The sequence below is a fragment of the Gadus morhua genome, chromosome 1 (genome assembly GCF_902167405.1).
Source record: "Gadus morhua chromosome 1, gadMor3.0, whole genome shotgun sequence".
NCBI lineage: Eukaryota > Metazoa > Chordata > Actinopteri > Gadiformes > Gadidae > Gadus > Gadus morhua.
In genome coordinates, this window is record NC_044048.1 from 3,339,417 (window position 1) to 3,360,577 (window position 21,161).

At 40.2% G+C, this 21,161-nt stretch overlaps 2 protein-coding genes and 1 long non-coding RNA gene across 5 annotated transcripts in view; 2 read left to right on the top strand and 1 right to left on the bottom strand.

The window, feature by feature from the left end:
* Positions 1–1,886: 1,886 nt before the first annotated feature.
* Positions 1,887–21,161, top strand: part of ift74 (intraflagellar transport 74) — a 56,086-nt gene continuing 36,811 nt past the window's right edge. Inside the window, exons 1-8 of the mRNA XM_030358111.1 lie at positions 1,887–2,036; positions 2,856–2,995; positions 11,103–11,244; positions 11,379–11,427; positions 17,306–17,404; positions 18,007–18,067; positions 18,320–18,379; positions 18,639–18,700. Of these exons, the coding sequence (XP_030213971.1) occupies positions 2,867–2,995; positions 11,103–11,244; positions 11,379–11,427; positions 17,306–17,404; positions 18,007–18,067; positions 18,320–18,379; positions 18,639–18,700 (602 nt within the window). The 5' untranslated portion in view covers positions 1,887–2,036; positions 2,856–2,866. The remainder of the gene's footprint in view (positions 2,037–2,855; positions 2,996–11,102; positions 11,245–11,378; positions 11,428–17,305; positions 17,405–18,006; positions 18,068–18,319; positions 18,380–18,638; positions 18,701–21,161) is intronic.
* On the top strand, positions 4,747–8,745 carry LOC115546311 (uncharacterized). Of its 3 annotated transcripts, XM_030359914.1 has the most exons (4): positions 4,747–5,031; positions 5,879–6,094; positions 6,218–6,356; positions 7,815–8,745. In XM_030359914.1, exons 1-4 carry the CDS (start codon positions 4,769–4,771, stop codon positions 8,604–8,606), a joined length of 1,410 nt encoding a protein of 469 aa, XP_030215774.1. In that variant the 5' UTR covers positions 4,747–4,768; the 3' UTR covers positions 8,607–8,745. The 3 variants fall into 3 exon arrangements, with proteins under 3 accessions (XP_030215774.1, XP_030215874.1, XP_030215799.1); XM_030360014.1 differs by lacking the exon at positions 6,218–6,356; XM_030359939.1 differs by lacking the exon at positions 4,747–5,031 and having other exon boundaries at positions 5,817–6,094.
* LOC115548400 (uncharacterized) lies at positions 8,878–9,956 on the bottom strand. Its single transcript, XR_003977588.1, has 3 exons — positions 9,725–9,956; positions 9,152–9,264; positions 8,878–8,938 (listed from the first exon to the last, which is right to left on the bottom strand). It is a non-coding gene; the product is annotated as an uncharacterized LOC115548400 (long non-coding RNA).

Consider the following 21,161-nt stretch of genomic DNA (forward strand, 5'->3'; position numbering starts at 1 on the left):
TAAATGATGTTTTTTCGGGGGTGCCAGAGGATATAGGAAGTTCTCTGTTTGCAGACGATGGGGCTTTGTGGAAAAGGGGAAGAAATGTGATGCATATTATTAGTAAAGTCCAGTCTGCAATTGATGGGGTGACAGAGTGGGGATTTGACTGGGGGTGCAGATTTTCGGTAGAGAAAACGCAAACTGTATTTTTCACTAGGAAAAGAATTGTGGATGGGATGAAATTGAGGATGTATGGGAAAGAGTTGGAAAGATTTGGCTCATTTAAATATTTGGGAGTTATTTTTGATTCTAGGGTAACGTGGGCAGACCATATTAGGAAGATTGAGGATAAATGCAAAAAGGTAATAAATGTGATGAGATGTTTGACTGGTAGGGATTGGGGAGCGAGCTGTTCAGCTTTAAAGACTATATATGTAGCTATGATTAGATCTGTGTTTGATTATGGGTGTGTAGTGTATGGGTCAGCCGCAGTGTCTCTCTTGAGAAAGCTGGACGTGATTCAGGCTAAGGCATTAAGGGTATGCAGTGGGGCTTTTAAATCATCACCAGTGCCTGCCCTGCAGGTAGAAATGGGGGAAATGCCACTGGAGTTGAGAAGGAAACATTTGATGGGGAACTATTGGGCTAATCTGCGAGGGCACAGTGAGTTTCACCCTACAAAAGGAGTGTTGAAAGAGTGCTGGGTTTATGGGAAGTGTGAGAGGAATCATTTTGGTCGGGTGGGGAATGATATAGCGAAAGAGTTTGGTGTGGGTGAATTGAAGATTAGTCCAACAGTGGTATATCCATTATTGCCGCCATGGAGGATGGTGTGGCCAGAGGTGGACTGGTTTGTGTTGGGTATAAAGAAGAGAGAGAGAGAACAGATAGACCTGGCTAGTGTTTTTAATATTCATCTTCTTATAGAGTACAGTGAGTATGTTCATGTTTTTACAGATGGTGCCAAACAACCTGAGACAGGAGCGACAGGGTTTGGAGTAGTTGTTCCATTAAAAAGAATAGAGTTTAATAGAAGAACATCAGATAATTTAAGCGTTTATACAGTGGAGATGTTGGGGGTGCTGGTCGCTTTAAAATGGGTGGAATCAAGTTCAGTTGGAAAAATTGTGATCTGTACAGATTCAGCATCAGTTTTGGCAAGTATGAGGTCTTTTTATTCAAGTAGTCGCCAAGGTTTGTTGTATGAAGTTTTACAGTCGATTACGAGAATCGTTCAGCAGGGGAGGTAAATACTTTTTTTATGGGTTCCAGCTCATGTAGGGGTGAAGGGAAATGAGAAGGCCGATAAGATGGCGAAGAAGGCATTGGAGAAGGAAAAAGTAGAAATGAATATCAGTTTAAGTAAGGCAGAAGTTAAAAGCCTGATATGGGGAAAAGTTAACAAGATGTGGCAAGACAAATGGGACAGTGAGGAGAAAGGGAGATATTTATATAATATTCAAAAAAGTGTTAATGTTAAAATAAGGTATAGTGGTCAGAGGAAGGATGAACAAATTTTGATTAGGTTAAGGTTGGGGCACAGTGCACTAAATAAAACAATGAATTTGATAGGAAAACACCCCACTGGATTATGTGAGGGGTGCCAGGTAGAGGAGACAGTGGAACATGTTTTAATGAACTGTAGTGGTTATGGGATGGAGAGGGAAAGTATGAAAAATCAATTGAGAGAATTGGGTATGCAGGAGTATACTTTGGAAAATATTTTAAGTTTAATGAAGAGGAATTGTATAAAAGTATTGTTTGGCTTTTTGAGAGAAACAGGGTTATATGGTAGGATATAGAGTAGAAAGAAGGTGTGAATGAGTGAGTGTTTGGATATTTTTGTTTTTGATTCGTTAACTGGATCAGAAGAGGGCGGTAATGCACCAAGTTGTGGATGCCAACCGCCGAAAAACCCCAAGAAGAAGAAGAAGAAGAAGAAGAAGAGCGGAAGTTGACTGACGTCATTTTGAAAAGGGCACATCGTTTCCAGGGAAACCAGAGTTCCTACCAACCTCCCATGTTTGCTTTTCCTAGTTGTGGTGCATATTAAGGTAACAAACGCTTATTTATTCTCTTAATGGGATAACCTATATTTAAACGCAGGTTTTATATATTTAAAGCCAGTAAAGTATACTGCCGAGGTAAGTCCACATCGTTAGTTGTTAACGTCAAACTGATGACAGTGACGGGTTTCAGCGGCCGCGTCAACACATCTAGGGCCATGAACATAGAGAAGTGTGATCACGATTGATGACCGTCCTACAGTTTTGCAAGTTATGTGTCTGCCACTCAATCGCATCCTCTAATCATGAACGATGACCCTGCTGCAGTGTGACAGGCATGTCTGCTGCTACAGTGAGAAAGACGCCTGTCTGCTGCTGCAATGAGACAGACGCATGTCTGCTGCTGCAGTGAATGAATTAATACTTTATTCCAGACTCAAAGTTCCATCTAAAAAATGTTCTTACATTGATGGCACACGACCTCAAGTTATACGTTTATTCTGGTTTTATAGATTATCTTTTGGTACAATGTAGACGATGCAAATAAAGGGCAATATTTCAGTTTCCAACAGATTGTGTGAGCATAAGTAACAGATTCTTATCTAATCAAACCAAGTTTTTCCATGTAGTTTATGGATAATATTATATTCAGTCGTCAGCTTATTTCAGGATACAGATTTTTGACCTTTGGTGTCATCGTCTGACATTGCTTTCCAAAAAGCTTTGCAGTATTTATTGCATACAAAACTATTGAAACCAAGATCGGACCAACAGTGAGCAATAAATGTGAACTTAAATTCAACATTGCCAAACAGATTAAAGTTGTGTATTACACTTCAACTGTGTAACATATTTTCTAATTTACAGGATTCTTTGTAATGGCAAGCCACTGGACCCCTTCTTCTGTTGGTCGGCCAGCGAGCCGTGGAGGTTCTCAGATATCGAGTGCCTTGAGACCCCTCTCTGCCATCAGGCCTCCTCCAACATCTAGCAGAGCTGCCACTGGGGTATGTAAGATAATACTAGGGAAGGTTATTTTACAGCACCATCGTTTTCTGCAGCATCTGCCACATGATTTACGTAAACAATGGGTTAACGCATTAATCAAGCAGATGCGTCTTGAAAGAGATGCTGCTAGCCAAGAGATTATAATTACTAGTATAATTTTCCTCAAACCTCACACCTATATTTGGGGACTACAGATGAAAAATAGTTTTTTAACCAAATCTGGTGCATTTATATGTCCGATACAATGGCCATGTTGATTAATGCACACTGTCCCTTTTTAAATAAATAAAATAAATGTGTCGTCACCGTCTAGCTCCACTCAGATTCAACGTTTTCATAACTGGACTTCACTTTACTCCAGTTAAAAACTAAAACACATTAAGTCAGTTTGATTGAGGTGTATGGGGTCAGAACAGTCTCATTAATAATGAAAGCACAGAGAAGGATTCACAAATGTGTTTTGTGATTTATATATAAATTACTCTCTTCTCACAAATACATTTCAATGCACACACAAATGGATATCGGTATGTATAATTGTAAAATGTATCCATAAACAAAAATAAGTTTCACAAACACATTTCTGATCCACACACAAATGTACCTTGTTTTAAATAAATGTAATATAAATCCATAAATAATATGAATTAAAAAAATATTAGCAATTTTCATCAAAATGTATTTGGATGTTGTTACATTTATATACAAACTGTTAAACTTGAATTTACAAGACGCTTTTCATTTGTGAACTTGTTTGCATTTGTGTGTGAACTGGACTGTATTTATATGTGGATTTTTGAGACTCTCCTGACGTCGCTAGATTCACAAATGCATTTTTTTCAACAAGGAACTCTCTGTAGCCAATCAGATGCCTCCCTCGTTTTCAGCCAATCAAATGACTGCAGTGACTGGGTTTTTACATTGTGGTGCCGTTTACTACTTTAACGGCACCGACAAACCCAAAACCCAGTCGAAACTAGATGGGAAAAGTGTGTAGCTAAACCTGACTCAGCTTTTACTTCTTCGCCACCACGATGGGTATGTACGATCATTAAAAAAAAACATGTTATTTCTAGAGCAGTCAGTTAAACGCGTTATTAACGGCGTTAACGCAAACCAATTTTAACGGCGTTAAAAAAATTATCGCGTGATTAACGTAATCATTTTATTTAGAAAAATATATATATATATATATTATTATTATTATTATTTTATTTTTTTGCCTCAAAAACAAAGAAGCAGTAGCCTGACTGCTATGTTCAAATGACATTTGTTCAAAGCAGTCGTTTAATTGCACCATAGGCTCTTTTTTTGTATCGTCCTGTTTTGATCAGTATATGCCAGTTATCGATAAAAAATAATTTGCACCAGCCAAGCCAATGCACTTCACCATGTTGATAAGAGAAATAAAATGAGAAGAATTATGGGAAAAAAAATCAAGGGATATTTAGCATAGAAAAATATTTGCGATTAATTGCGATTAATCGTGAGTTAACTATGACATTAATGCGATTAATCACGATTAAATATTTTAATCGCTTGACAGCTCTAGTTATTTCCCATAGACATTTGACAGAGGGAACCGGGAGGCTCGGAGGCTGGACTCACTGCATGCATTTGTGAATCTGGACCAATTAATTTTGGTCTTGGAGGTCCTGATCGTTTTAATGCCTATTTGTCTGAATTGACCTTTCGCAAAAGCCCCGCCCCCCTTAGTTACCGTTGCTAGCCCGACAAGCTTCTTGACGCCGACGGAGTGTCAACAGAGTGTCATGTCGGGGAAAAATATAGCGGTGCGTGTCAGTGACTCTTTTTGGAGCAATACTTGTGCGATATCCTCCAGATCGAGGCAAAAGGGGTTACAGTATGCGGTGGAGGGATACATTAAAAACATTAAAATAAACAAAGAAGGGGACACTACGACTGTCGAGGCGAAAGCGTACCGGTCAATGGCAAAATCGGAGAAACCCCATGATCTCTACCTCACATGCAACGAGCACAGCCTTTTGGACCAGTTATGCTCTTGCACTGCCGGGTAAGTTCAGGACACTTGTATACTTCAGGAGGATGTTGACTGAAATATTTAAATTAGTTAGATAGCCAGTCAACATCCTTTCAACTATCCTTTCTAGCAAGAAGCAACGCCATCAGAGTCTAGCTTGTTACAATATGTTGTTACAACATGGATGTAAGGTTACATTTCAAGGCACTCTAATATTGCAGTAACTAGCTAGTAACATTATTGTCATAAGGCTGGTTGACATAAGCAATTCAGTGTTTCCCCTAGAATTTTTTTTAGGCCCGGTGGTAAGAGCTGATAGTGTGATTTGTTATACATTTTTCACGGGATGCTAGAGTATTTGTTGGTTATTTCCATATAAAACACTTGCTTAGCCATCACAGGTTGATAATGATTCAACACTGACAAGTGTTGGGAGGAGATAATGCTCTGCCCCTCTGACTTGTTCCTCCACACCTGTCACTCGCCCTTCTTCCCCACCTGTACTCTCGTTTGGCACCGTGTTTAGGAAGAACCTTGAAATACCTTTTTGTCCTTCATCCCTTTTACGTTTTTTTGGTGGTGCCATGCTAATGATGATATTACTTAATGCTGTCAGATTGTCCGTTATGATGGGGCATCATCTGCGCACGCGCAACACTGCTTTTTTTTTTTTTATTATTATTATTATTATTATTTTTTTTTTTTTTTTAAAAATTTAATTTTTTTTTTTTTTTTTGGCCGGTTGTTGGCCTGGCGGGGGCGCTCGTTGGCCTGGCGGCCCGCCAGGCCTGAACAATGGTAGGGGAAACACTGCAATTCATAGTCACTGCAAATAGCATTTCCAAAACAAACACCTAATGCTACTTCTGGCTTAAATCAGTTCACCAGGTTTTTGCTCTCACATTGTGGGCCTTATGTACACCCTGGACCTGTGCCGTGCCAGACATAATGACATCTCCTCCACAAGCCAGCCTCAGCAGTGGCACAAAGCCAGGGGTAAAAATATAACTGGACAACCTGTGAGCAGTGTGGTGGTAGCCAAGGCCAAAGTCAACCGCAAGCGGAAACCCATCATGTCCAGCTATATCCACAATAAGTAAGTATTTTACTTTCCATGTACTCTACAGCAACACCATCAGTCACACTGTTCTGAACATATTCCTGTGTACTGTGTAACATGATAGACAATAATACTCACCTCTGAATGTATTTGTTAAAGGAAAGAGTTAGGGACAGCAGTGTATGGTCTACTGAGGGAGATGTCAGATGCACCTATAAGCTACATTGCTGATGAAACTGCACCTGAGGTAGAAGTTGGAGGCAGGAAGTATGCAGTGGGGTGCGGTCTAAGCCACCAGGTGAGATTTTATTAAAGTTTCATTAAAATTTGACATTTACAAATTCTAAATTGTGCTTACAATGTAAAAAAAGGAAAATTGGGCTGACATATTATATACACCTACACATAAAAACATGAAACAAGGATTTCTATAGCACCTTCCACAGCTCAGGCTGACAAAATGCCCCACAGTGGTGAGTAAAAATAACAGGTTAAAGCAGTAATAATGTCATGTAGTAATACTTTGTATTTGTTGCCATGTGATGCTAAGACTGTCCCAGACTGTCCCTTACTTAAGTATGTGTGGCTGGAAGTTTGAAAGCATGCTCACCACATACCAGATGTGATTTATAATCCCTAACCTTGTATTAGGAATTTTGTCTGACACCATCTTGAACTTTTTTATTTTACCGATGGCCCTCTCTACGTGCACCCTGTGCTTTGCAATGCGCTTTGTCACCAGCACATCTCCAGCGGGCATTTGCCTCTTAAATCTCGAAAACGGTGGCAGGTTTAACTGCAGTCCGACTGCTCGCATCTCTTCCTCGATCAAGAAGCCCTTATCAGCCATTATGCCATCCCCTCTTTGCAAATAGCCACTCTCTATAAGTTGCTCTAGTAACGGGATGATACCACATTGCCTGACTATCTCCTTATCGGACATGGATCCTGTGAAGAGGGCAGATGAAAAAATCACAGCACCACGGGGGTCACAGGCAACTAGCGATTTTAGGGTGTTTGTGCTTTTGTAGTTTGAAAAGCTCTGGCTTTGCAACACCAGTGACGTTGGCCTTTCGATTTTCAGCTCTGTACAATCTAATATTGCAAATGTGGATGGGTAGTCTGCTTTGTAGGTTTCTGGCATGTTTTGTGCAATGACATCTCTGTGAGGCCAAATTGGTAATTCACCTAATACGTCAAACATATAATGAATCCAGGAATTGAAAATAGTACTTGCTGTTTGCGTGGTTATATTAAATCTAAAGGCAAGGTTCTTTAGGTCTTCGTTGTTGCGAAGTTTCATTAAAACAAACAGCAACTGGCTACGGAGGGGCATCTCAGCAACTTGCCAATCATTGCGCTTGTAGTTTAAGGGCACATTTATTTGAGTGGTGTGTGGATCATTTGGGATGCCAAATATTGTGCACAGTTGGTTGAATCGATCATATGTAAACCCAGTACTGTATTCCAACATTTTAGGGATTTCACTGCTTTCAAGTAGTTCAGGTGTTAGAGTTTTCTTTTTAAGTGTGCTAATTTGTGCTTTCAGCCTTTCTATTTCAGTTTCCTTTAAAGACAATTTCAATTTCATGTTGTTGTTTTCTTCTTCTAATTTCTTCTCCTTTTCAGTGCTCTGCTCCTCCTCAGGCTCCCTTTCTAGCTGGCATCCAGGAAGTGGGGGTTGCTCAGTACTCTCTGTAATGAAAAAATGTTTGCATGTTATTGATAATCCTTTATCTTTGTCCCTTTTTTAAAGCTGCCACTTGTTTGCCAAGTTGGAGAGTCTTCTGTTGATCCTGGAGTAACTCCTGTCAGCCAACCAGATGACCTGCCCAACTTTCCTCTGCCATCCCAACCCACCAGCTTCTGCACAGTTCTGAGTGAAAGTGCCATGCGTTGTTTCACAGAACTGAAAATGTCTTTGCCTGATTCTATAGCTCTGGAACAGGAAACCAGGGAACAGAGCAAAAACAACTTGTGGTTCCATGCAAGGTCTGCCCGAATAACATCAACCTCTTTTAAAAGAATCTGCTCTAGGAGAGCTGACCATGAAAAACTTGCTACAAGCTTAAAGAGTGCCGCATCAGTACAAACTAAGGCCATGAAAAGAGGTGTAGAACAAGAGCCCATAGCAGCAACACAGTACACAAAGCTCACAGGTAATCTAGTGTATCCATGTGGTTTTGTTGTAAATCCTGATGCCCCACACCTTGGTACTTCACCTGACCGTAAGGTGATAGAGAGAGGAGGGAGTGAAAGCCCAAGCTATGGGCTTTTAGAAATTAAGTGCCCATCCAAGAACAGCTTTACAGAGTGTCCTTACCTTTGCAAGCAGGCAGATGGACGCTATAAACTAAAAGAGTGTAATGCCCATCATTATCAAATAATGGGGCAGCTTGGGCTCACGGGTATGTCATGGTGTGATTTTTTTGTTAAATGTGAGGAAGATTACCACCTAGAAAGAATACAATTTGATGTTGCAAAATGGGAAGAGATGAAGAGCAAGCTTGATGCATTTTTCTTTGACTACTATGTTACATACCAGTGAGATAAATCCGTGATCGTCTTACTGTATGTATGTATGGACTCTTATTTTGTTCTCTTGTTTCTTTGTTCTTCTTGTTTGTTTTGACCTCTGAACAGAGAATGAAAGTGCCAATAAAGGAACTTATTCACTGTCTGAAACATCTTGCTGCCTATTCTATCATTCAACACAATACAGAGGTAATGGGATTGGGCAGGCTATTCCACTCCTGTTACGCCAGTATTAACTTGAAAAAGGCTTATCACTCACCACTGTCATCAATATACTGTTGAGTCTCGTCTGCATCATCAGTACTGGAGGTGGAGCCAGAGGCATCCTGCACACTTAATCTGCATCTGTATAGATTTTTGGGACATGAATTTACAGTACTTTGTTTCTATTATATTGTATATCATCATCATTAACCTTTATTTAACCAGCGAGTCAATAACATGTTCTTATTTACAGTAACAGTAACGTTAGGCTATATGACATGTACTAACAGGTTAAATATAGAGTTATATACTGCACTTCAAATCAAATATTATTGACATGTAATTTAGGCTTACCGTTTTTGGGGTGGCTTTCGACAGCCTCCGAGCTGCTCCCTAGTCTGGTTCGACACTTGTACAGCAAGTACAGGGTCGGGATACTCAGGGGTAGGCTGTCCATTCACAAAATGCTACATGAAAGATGAAAACAAAATAAGTTTAAATTGCCTGTTGGGAGGCTATGTTCAACTTTGATGTAAACTGACGAAACATAACGTTACGTAACGCTAGGGCTAGCTAAGCTTAGAGGGTAACGTTTTGGCAATGATATACTAGTAATAAGGGTGCAACCGATCACAAATCTCACGGTTCGGATCGGGTCACGGTTTTTGAGTCACGGGTCGGATCATTTTCGGATCAACAACAACAATAAAGATAACAAGACTGCTGATAAAAAAAAAAAATTATCAGCCGATCCGCGGATCACTTGCGTCCCGAACCGTGAGGGTTGATCCGTACGGATCACGGGAAATCCGTGAACCGTTGCACCACTAACTAGTAGTATACAATATTTGCTAATAGTAACCATAACTTTGATATCCAGTATTATTAGCTAGCTATCACTATGGCGTTAGTCTAGCCTAGCCTTACCTTGGAGCAGACGTATGCATGCTTGTTTATTTTCGTGACATTTAGCTGGGAGTGGGGCCTTCCACACTGTTTGATCCATCGTAGGCACCGCTCCTGTTGTGTTTTCGGCTTTGGAAAAGGAAAGAACACGACTCCCCCAGCCAAACTCTTGGGGTACCTACTGTCCGATTTACATACGCCATAGGCACATCGCTTCACCATTTTGCTTGTCGGACTTTGTTTGTCGGACCTTGTTTACCTAGTAACGGTTGCTAGGATGTATGATTGGACAATGACCGTTTGGGGGCGGGGTTTTGCGAAAGGTCAATTGGATCGTTGACTAAAAGGAACTTCTTTTGCGAGACGCAACGGTATTGCACACCTTAGCAGCCATGTTGAAATTAGCAGGTGACTTGATCGAAGATATCCCTTCGCGCTCTTTGCTCAGTTACGTATGACGCAAGCACGTTAGGGCGAGTCCCAAATCCCCATTGAAAATGCATTGAAGGCTCATTTTCCGAAAAAGAAAAGTTTTAACATGACAGTGAATGGGAGAATGCTTGGGCGATTTTCCACTTCAATGAATTCGTCCTGAGAGGCAGGACCATTTGAAACTGACAATTCTGATTGGACAATGAGAGATAATATGTCTAGAACACTGAAAACAATTTTTGCTTTGATAGAATTTGTTAGAAAAGAAATCCTCTTTCTCCCAGTTGGTAGTGCGTCGCTCAAATCGCCTCTATACACCTTCCGCCCCTGTTTTTAACAGGTAACTTCACTTGAATGAATGATTGTTTAAATAGCATTGCTCATTATGAGGCTGTTTTAAATTTGTTTGGACTATACATGTGAACAATACATAGGACACTGCTTTTTCGACTCTGTTTCTTGGACTTGTCCCTTACAAATAAACAAATACATTTATTTTTATAAATAATGAGTCCATGAAGAATTGGGTGCTTCAATCAAGTTTATTTATTGATAGATTTTGACAGTATTTTGGATTCTTCATTTCATAAAATGGGATATGCATAACCTACAACATCACATTGCTACCACCTTCATTGATGATATTAGCGTCTTTTTAATTTGAACATGACTGTGTAAATAATTTTCCATTACTGCACTGTGTTAACCTGACCCTGCCTTGTTCTTTTACCCACTCAACAATGCATTACCCACCCTTGAGTATCTCATAGAAATTGAAACCTTTTCAAACACTTCACCATCAGGCTACTAGCTAAATCTGCAAAATATTAATTATAATATATACAGTAGCCAAAAATCCTGTGATAGACACTGCCTGTTAGATATGTTTATGTTATAAAATAACCTGGCCAAAGATAGTCTGCTTTAAAGTTGATTTTAACGGGATGTGTTAATCTTTTGTATTCAGATGGTTCCCAGTACAGCGAGCCGTCCTGGCACAAGGGGAAGCCGGCCGGTTGCCATCCCTGGAGTGCTGTCAGCCCACATACAAGTGACTGAAAGACCTGTAACCCAGCAGGGTCTCAGTGGGATGACCACAGGCATCAAAGGTGAGCTTGAAGTATTAAAAGCTGTGTTATCTATAAAGGTTAAATAAGTCATGTTGTGTGATTCACCTCTTAGCCTGTCTTCTTATAGACCGTAATGTTTTCTGTCTTCGGATTTCCTTCTATTTGTCTTTCAGGACCACAGAGACAGATCTTGGATAAGTCCTACTACCTTGGACAACTAAGGTATGAAATATGAACATTTTTCTTCTAAAATGGATTCAAACCTGATGTTGTATTATACACGATAATGTACGATTAATATCTAGTGGTTGAGTCCAAGACCAATAAGAATGATTACAAAGCCGGGGCTTGGTGATTCTGTTCTTTAAAGGGGACATATTATGAAAATAACACTATTCCTGGGATTTTTTTGTTCAATCTGGACTTCAGAAAGTCAAAGCCAAAGTTCATTACCCCAATTCTTCTCAACCACGGCCGAGATAACCCCCACTACGAGTCTTTATACTTGTTGTGGAAGTACCAGAGACGTCAGACGAAGTATTTATGATTCATAATATCATCCGAGGCACACATAGATTTTGGCGGTGATATTAGATATTATCTTATATAGGAGCCGATATATAATATAATACATTATAATTATTGGGTGTCAAGCAGCGTAGCTGCGAGACAATTGGGTGCCAAGCAGCAAAGCTGCGAAACAACCTATTGTTTTCGTATGAATTCCTATTATTATTATTTTACCTCCATGGGAGTCTATGGCAGCCCATTGAACGCCTTGGTGAAAAGTTGTGTATTTGGCACACTGGTTCAGGACAGTCCCATTAGCCCTTGAAGCAAATTTGAGGGCGCTAGCTCATCAGCTCTAGCGCCACCAACAGGTCAAAGTTGGACATGCATTCATGTTTATAATTTTCGACCCATTCATCCAATATTCACAAAAAGGTATCATTCGAAAGGTCGAAAGATTTTTCAAATTCAAAACTGTTTGGCCGCTACAGCCAATCAATTCGACCGCTAAGTCGCCAAACAGGAATTAAGCCAATATCTCAGCAGGCCTTTGACATATCATTGACCATTGACTTCTTGGGGGCGCTTTAATTAATGAAGATGTCTTTTAACTCCTCTCTCTTCACATGAGTATATTTCAAACTTATTTTCAATGTCTGGTGATACTGTCGGACCGCCCCATATAGCTAATAAAATATTTCCCATGGCAACATCAAAAATTGGCCGCCATGTTGAAAGTTGTCAATATCAATATTACATATTCACAGGCCCCATATTAGGTCCAATCATCATTAAACTTGCCATATAGGATCTTCAGACCAAGCTGAACAAATGTGCCAAACAGCTTTTTCTAATTCAAAACCGTTTGGCTGTGACAGCCAATCAAACTTGACGGCAAAGCCGCCAAACAGAAAGTAAGCCTGTTCTCAGCAACTAACATATCATAGCCAAACTTGCTACATAGACTCATGACATCTTTCTGGGGATACCCAAACAATTTGGTGACTTTTGACCTCAGGGGGACGTCAAACAACGACTTTATTTACCAATTCGCCCACTTACCGTATAAACTGCAATTCTTACTGGATTAGATGCTTCATGAACCACCTAAAGAACGGATTCTTGTTAACATTGTGTCTCTGTTAGGGATATTGTTCAGAATACCCCTATGTATTTGTGTCATTTGTTCTGTTGGGCAGACCATAATGTGCCCTTACCACTAGGTAGGGTCATTTTTCCAATTTGTAAACATTTCCGAGTACTCGCATAATGCTGTAGTTCATTCCACCGGCTGTCGTTATTACCGATTACCGAGACGGTCGTCATGTAGCCACCTAGCCGATAACGTCCGTCCAGCAGAATGAGTTTATCGAGCGAATTCTGCTTGACACCCACATTGCTGCTCGCAGCTATATTTATTATTATTATTATTATGGTATAATATTATGTAGTATTACATACATATATACAGTGGGACAGTTTTGATCGCATTTGCTGTTAAAATATATAACGTGCGAAGATAAATACAAGTCCAAATACGACCTGACAGATGTACATTGAACACATACAGAAAGCGTCCAACCCGGCGGATGCTGACAGACAGCCCACAACAAGCCAAACATAACCACGGCGGGTGTGCTTTCTCTCTTACTCTCGCACGCCCGTACACAATCACTCCAACTTATCCAACTCCAAGGCTAGGCTGCTTCACTAAGACCACAACTAAACACAAGGCCTTCATAACCATGCAGTATGCCGAAGCCGGAAAGGACACACGCACAGTCGCACACACTCATCTTATGCAAAACAATCCGTTTTAAAATCAACATTCAGTCACTGCAAAGATTTAAAGACTAGCCTCTTACCATAAGTTAGAATGGACCCAAAGTATGTGATGGATACAATCTGGTTTAGCTTTCGCTTGCTATCCGTTTTTTTAGTAGGACATCTCAACCTTACGTCTTTCTTGTGTTAGGCGCACATGGCTAATTTGCATTCGTGCACAGGATTGGCTGGCTCCGCAAGGCAATTAATAGAACATATCTATCTATCCATCCATCCATCCATCCATCCATCCATCCATCCATCCATCCATCCATCCATCCAACCATCCATCTATCCATCTATCCATCTATCCATCTGTCCAGTTTTAATGTGATGTATTTTGTGTGTGTCCAGTCAGACTTGTTGTCTTCCTTTTTCTGTGTGGTCTTGTGGGCTATACTGTGTGAGCCGAATCAACTAAATGAATTCCCGAAGATTTGTGTAGTTTGGTATTAATAAAGACTTGACTAGGCTGTCTATCTATCTAGGCTATTAGTCAACAATAATTCGCCGAAAGCGAAGTGAATACTGGGTAATAGCCCCCGAGACCGAAGGTTTATTTGTTGTTATTAGCGGATATTTTGCGATGAAAACAATATTGAGTTTGAGGTGTCAATCATGGGATACATGGGGCCCAATAGATATTGCCCCGAGATAGCGAACCAATCAAGTTGCGCCATCTCGTGAGGTTCATGTGTAGCATATACTAACTATATATAATATCTATGTATTTATCTATGTGTCTGTATAATCTGCTGAACACTCCCTTACTAGTCTCTCTACTCTCAAGGGTCTCAATGCGGCTTTGGTCCGTGTCTCCCCAACGTGACGTCGTGCGATGCATTCTGGGGGAAATGAGAATCAATAGCAAACCGCTAAAATAGTACCTACTTTTTCGTATTACAGTCCATTTTTTCATACCTAACAACATTAAATACAATAAATAACAGTTTAAATCTTTATTTCCAACAAGCAAACTGCACAAATTCGTTGGAAAATAAACCCTGCAACACGCCCTTTAACCCCTAGTGGTTAAAAACCTTCAATTGGCTGGTCTACGACCAATCCAAGAAGTCTATGTTTTGTAAATATTGCCTCGAGGCAGGGGAAAGGACATCTGGGAAGTATTAAGTAATTATTATTAAGTAAGTATTTTTTTTTGACTGCTATCAAAATTATTTTTTTGCTTGCTAGCACCAGTGCTACCATTTTATAAAGTAACCGTACAGCCCTGGATACATAGCTCCGGGGGTCCGCAAACGGAGCCGAAAATGTTATTTTCCCCTCTGTTTTCCTTGGCAGCGTTTCAGGAATTTCTCCGTAAAGATGGACTCATTGCAAATACGCGTCTAGATGTAGATACGGTGTAGTACATATTCGAGGCCTATGTGTGGCGCTGGTTCTCCATCAAAAAGAAGAAGACGAGGCAGAGCATGTGTATCAAGCTTGCACGCTATATACAAACATACAGTCGAGGAGGAGAAGGCAGTTGTAGATTGGGCAGAAAATACTTTTTAATGTACAGTTAGTAATTAAATGTACCAAGGGGCTGTATTTAAAGGGAAAAAAATATTACAAATCAAACAAAACTAATTAGGCAGCAATCTAATGTTGCCCACCTGATCGGATGTCAATGAAGTCTTTGTTTGCGTATCTGGGGTCCACACGAATCCTAACATGAAAACGCAGGTGGACATTTTCTCTTTTTCTCCCCGGGACTTGGTTTCAAAAATTTGCTTTTTTAACGAACACGCCGTGTCCGTCTGGACGGTCGGCCCAAACGCACAAGACTTTTGTGATTTTACGTCAAAATAATTTCCGTGCGGACAAGGGGCACCACAGTCTAGCTGACCATCATTCCTATACTATTTTCCTGGGCTTGATGACAGAGGGCCTGGGGCGCAAACTAGGAATGCAGTTTGCAAAATAAAACTCATTCATGTGAGTGGGTGAAGCTTTCAGAATGGGATTTTAATAGAGATGTCCTATATTATCGGCCCACCGATATTATCGGCCCGATATTAGCATAAAAATGTAATATCTGTCAATATCGGTATCGGATTTTTTTTGCCTTAAAACCGATTTTTTTTTTTTGTTTTCAAAATTGTGCAGTACAGTGCACATTGTAATTGACTCATATTTGTGCATTTATTCAATTAAGGTTATTGAGTTTTAGTTAAAGAAACATACTGCTATGTTGCACATAGTTGTTCAGGTACAATGTTTTATCATTTGTGAAGTCAAGTTTGCCCTATTTGTTGTGGGCGTGGTCAAGATTATCTCAGGGAGAGTGTAATCCATACTGTTGTCTGAGACCATTAAAAAAAATAAAATAAACATGGCACTTTTCCCTTAAATTAAGTTGAAGTATTTTTCTTATTTTGCACAGACAATGTTAACATTTGGAAAGCCTTGTTGCATTCAAGAATGCATCCAGTGGGGCATCACAATAACATTAAGCATGTTGTATTAATTCCACAACAGGAGATGTGTAATGTTACCTAAATTAGGTTTGAGGAAAAATAACCCAAATATCGACATCGGTATCGGCTGATATCGGAATCGAAAATTTAGAGTTGGACAATATCGCATATCGGATATCGGCAAAAAAGCCAATATCGGACATCCCTAGATTTTAACAGTTGTATTCCTATAGTGGCCGGTCTACACCGTGTTGATTTGAAACATTTACAGAGTTTGTTTTTCCAATTTACTGCTGGTCGATCCAATCCGTGAGTTTTGTGATCCGTTGCACCCCTAATGCCAAATAAATGGGCACTGATCCTTGCCTCCAGCGACATGATTGGTTGAAACAAATAGGAAGCATAAGAAAGTGAAATGACCCATTCAACCAGAATTCAGGTCGTATGCCTTAAAGATCTCCTCTTATACTACTTTTCTGGTCATAATTTCTTATTAATGACTCTTATAGAGCAACCTGACACGAATCACAGCACAAAAAACGATGTAGATTTTCAGGGAACTCTTCCTCATCTGGGCGATTTCAGCATACTCTGTCAACACTTGGCTTTGTCCTTCTCCGCCCCCTCGCCCCCCTCCTGCCATCCCCACTCCGTTGTGATTTGTTACCTTCCGGAAGAGCATGTTGCAGCATTACCATACATGGAAAATCCGGATTGTTCTTCGTAGATAAATCCCGGAGATTTGATCAAGTGAATCTCGCCCGTTGTCCCTAGTGTTTAGCGTTCTGCACAGCCACCCTAGTCGGTCAGCAGGGAATACGTCTAAATGCATGTACGTCATTATTTGACACTTTAGTATGGTTAAACATGACTATAAATCATTATAACAACGTTTATAGGTCATAAAAGTCGTAAAAGCATAATAGGTGCTCTTTAAGAATTTAGTTATTAATCAAAGGGCGTGACTGAGCCTATGCTTATACCAACTTTTGATTGAAGGAATAACAAAATGGGCCACCAGATCAAAAAATAATAATTCCACCTTTTTCTTTGCCTACCTGAGATTAATATGCACATACCTTCTTCACCATCCTTCTGAGAAAATGTGGGTTAATTTTGTATAAGTAGTATATGAAGTAAGGAAACATTACTTTTCTGACTATTGCTTATTTTTATGGATTTAAGGACCCCACTGTATGAGATCATTAAAATGTTGTCTTATTTTCATAATATTGTTATGAGTTTTCTTCATTACCTTTGAAGGATAAAGACAACAATTGTAACTTTTTAAAAAAAATGTTAACATGTTTTAAAGTGATGCCTCTGTGCCTTACTTCTTGTAGGAGTAAAATCAATGAGTTGACAACAGAGACCAGCAAATTGCACAAAGAAATTGACAACTTTAACCAGGAGAACTCTGTCTACCTGTCCTATGAGAAAAGGTAAGTGTTGTTTATTAAAATCAATAAACAAGTGTGAGTGTTCTTTATGTTTTATTTCCAAGCTTTGGTTCAACCTGTACTATGTAACTGCTTTATTTACATGTCCGGCCCCTCTGGCAAGTCCAGTTACTGGAGTTGTGACAACTAATAAAGTTCAAAATGTCTGATGCTCCTAAATGACTCAAGGCTAAGGGCCCCTTTGTCAGAGAAATTACACAAGCCTCCATCTATTCTTAATGAATTGGCCATAAAGTCAAACTTTGCACTGATAAAGTCAACGAGCCCGTTGTCAGAGAGAGATCCCACCCAGTTGTCTTTTTTTCTGTACAGGATAATCACTGCGAGATGCAGAGAGAAGCTTTTATTTTGATAATTGTTACCAGTTTGTTTGCAAAACAAAATATCTCATTGAAAATTTCATTTGTTCTTTTTGTGACAGTATACCGTCCATTTAATTTAACACTGTCTCGAAGCGTAATCAACGTGTGTTCGACATCAGTGTCAGATGGTCAAAATCAGTTCTCAATTACCATCCTTGCATTATTTTGGGGGAGGTGGTGAAATCTGACTATTACCTTGTTGTTGTCTTTTGTTGAATCTAGAGCTGAAGGACTTGCTGGAGAGATCAGGGATTTACAAGGCCAGCTCGCTGACTATAACATGGTAAATCTCCCAAGTTGTCATTTTACATTTAAATGGTTATTAAGATAGAGCTGTCAATCAAAATGGTAAATGTCTAATATGGCCAATGCCGATTCTCAAAAAATAGCTATCAAACATGATTATGAATGGTGGTTTGACAGCAGAGCTCTGGTTAGTCAGTGCTATCGAACCAACAATTCTCAATAATAATAATCTTTCAATTGAGAGCAAGTCCATTTATCAGCCACTTATTTGTTTGTTCCATCCCTCTAGCTCGTTGACAAGCTTAACACCAACACTGACATGGAAGAAGTGATAAATGACCACAACATTGTGAGTACTGCAATGAGGTTTTTATCTACCCAATGAGTATTACTATTGTATATATACATTCAATGAATTGGTCGCACATGATTATTAAAGTTTTATCAATTGTTTCAAATATTTCTCCCTCACACAAACACAATGACCTCGCTGCATAGATCTAATTTTTGGTAACATTGTGACAGCTGATACTTTTTTTATCATGACCATGTCTTGTCCATTTGGAGAAACTGAATTGACGGATTCTAATGCTTCCATTTTTCCCAAGCTTAAAGTGAGAAATGACCGAGAAGCTGAGAGTATGGATGTAATATTCACTGAGAGACGAGAGTAAGTATGGAGTCACCTTCTAGCTTAGCTTAGCTTAGTGTGTGTGTGTGTGTGTGTGTGTGTGTGTGTGTGTGTGTGTGTGTGTGTGTGTGTGTGTGTGTGTGTGTGTGTGTGTGTGTGTGTGTGTGTGTGTGTGTGTGTGTGTGTGTGTGTAACAGCGAAGCTGCTTGGCCCCTATTGTTTCTGTAACGTTCTTTTTTTCCCTCAAATTCTGTAAAAGTCATACTGCAGCCTATACTGTAAGTCGAAAACTCTTGACATTTTCAGGTATGGTTACCAATAACCCTCTCTACCCATAAACCCAAATTTGTGGTACTGCACCCAAAGGTGGCGCTATTGTAAAAAATCACGAATTAGGCTTATCTCTCCTCACCAGATTGACCTGGACTCAAAATTCTTCCAGAATATTAATCTCTAGAATCAGACACATTTATAAAACCTGGGTCTTATGCCCTAAAAATGTATACTTTTCCCGCAATTTCATATTAGAGCTAAACATGATAAAAAGATTCACAGGCTACAAAGATAGTCAAAAATTCACCAAAATCGCCACAGAAAATCTTTAGACCATGCCTCACAAACATCAGAATTTGTTTTACTGTATTTTCCGCACTATAATGCGCACCGGAGTGTAAGCCGCAGCAGATAAATTGAATGATGTGTACATAGATAAGCCGCACTGGACTATAAGCCGTGGGTGTTTTTAATATTGAATTACCATATGCAAGGTTTCGGGCACAGAGGGGATTGTCGGGAAAGAGATGGCTGCTTGAGGAAGCTCCCATTTATTAACATTTCAACAAACAATTTGCATATTTGCATAACGTATTCAAGTGTTACCATTTAGTACAATAGTAGCTACAGAACATATACTGTGCTGTGTAAACGGTACTGTATCACATAGCGTATCAGACACACAAACTTTTCAACTTTCAAACTTAAACGGTGCGCTCCCAGCGCACATCAGTGGTCCTTGAGGGAGTTCATAGGGGTTCCCCAGCAAAATTAGTTACCGTAATAGCGTCACAAACATTTAACCACTTAACATTGGCTATTTTGGAAAAATCTTGAAAAAGTGTGAACATCTTTGAACATTTATCTACGTTATAGCCTACAGTGGTACCATAACAAGAAACAAAGCTTACAGCGCTTGACGAGGCAATATCAATGGCTAAATTAAATGCAAAATAAAGTGCCTGTAACACGACAGTAAGCGCGTAAGCCTAAAGTTGCAGCAACGAGGCTGCTTAAAATATACGGTAATCAGCCTACCAGAAAAGTCATTAATCCTCGTCTTCATCTTTTAGGCTAAGGTGCAGTACACGGCTGTAACCAGAAAAGTCAAGTCATTAATCCTCATCTCCGTCTTCTTCCTGCGTACTAAAACCACCAAAGTCCTCATCTTCAGTGTTGGAAACGAACAGGCTCAGGGTGGCTTCGTCAGCCACTCTCCTCTCTCCTGCGTTGTCGCTGTCAAAACCAACAAACTCCTCTTCGTCACTGTCGGAATCGAACAGCCTCTGAAGGGCCTCAGCTGTGGCGGCATCCTCCTCCTCATCACGCAGTAGTCCAGCCTTTCGGAACCCGTGAGTGATCGTGGATGTTTTGACACTCGTCGCCATCTCGCAAACTTGAGCGAAAGTTGCTTTTCGCATGCGACCAGTTTTGGTGAATGATTTATCGCCGCTAGTCATCCACGCCTCCCACTGAACGCGTAGTGCCACTTTGAACGCACGATTGACACTGATGTCGAGTGGCTGCAGATCCTTCGTTGTGCCCCCAGGAATCGCAGCTGGAATCGAGTTTGTGCTCTTGATGAATGCTTTCACATTATCCGTTATATGGGCCCTCATGCTGTCCAAAACGAGCAAAGCTTTTTTTTGGCGAAAGAATCCTCCAGGGCGCTTGACGTAGCACTCATTCAGCCACTCCTTGATCACGCTTTCCATCATCCACCCTTTCTTGTTGACTTTAAAGGAGATGCCGTTCGGGATCTTTTCTTTTGGCATTGTAATCCGCTTAAAAATCACCATTGGCGGAAGCTTTAATCCAGATGCTGTGCAACCAAGAACACAAGTGAAATTCGTTCTCTCGTGGCCAGTGGTTCTCAACGTGATGGACTATTCACCTTTCTTGATAACAGTCCTAGTGAGAGGCAGGTCAAACGTCAAAGGCACTTCATCCATATTTATGATCTGGTCCGGTCCGATGGAATATTCCTCCATCTTTCTTTGTGTGAATTCGCCGAAGTTTGTTATTTTTTCCTTGTAGTCGGGAGGGAGTTGCTGACACAGTCGTCCGCGCCCTGATGGACAGTCCCTTTCGTCTCATAAATCTGAAACATCAGGATGGTCCATCTCTGAAATTTTCAATTTTCATTTCGGTGGCGACTGTTTTAACTTTCAGTCGGATCTGCACGGTGGAAACACCTCGGCTGTCTGCTCTCTGTGTGTTCACCCAA

What these genes read in the sequence shown, in the direction of transcription:
- LOC115546311 (XM_030359914.1), top strand. Translation starts at nt 4,769, where the DNA reads ATGTCGGGGAAAAATATAGCGGTGCGTGTCAGTGACTCTTTTTGGAGC. An exon ending in TCCAGCTATATCCACAATAA is followed by an intron (nt 6,095 to 6,217) that starts GTAAGTATTTTA and finishes TATTTGTTAAAG; the next exon opens with GAAAGAGTTAGGGACAGCAG. An exon ending in GGTGCGGTCTAAGCCACCAG is followed by an intron (nt 6,357 to 7,814) that starts GTGAGATTTTAT and finishes CCTTTTTTAAAG; the next exon opens with CTGCCACTTGTTTGCCAAGT.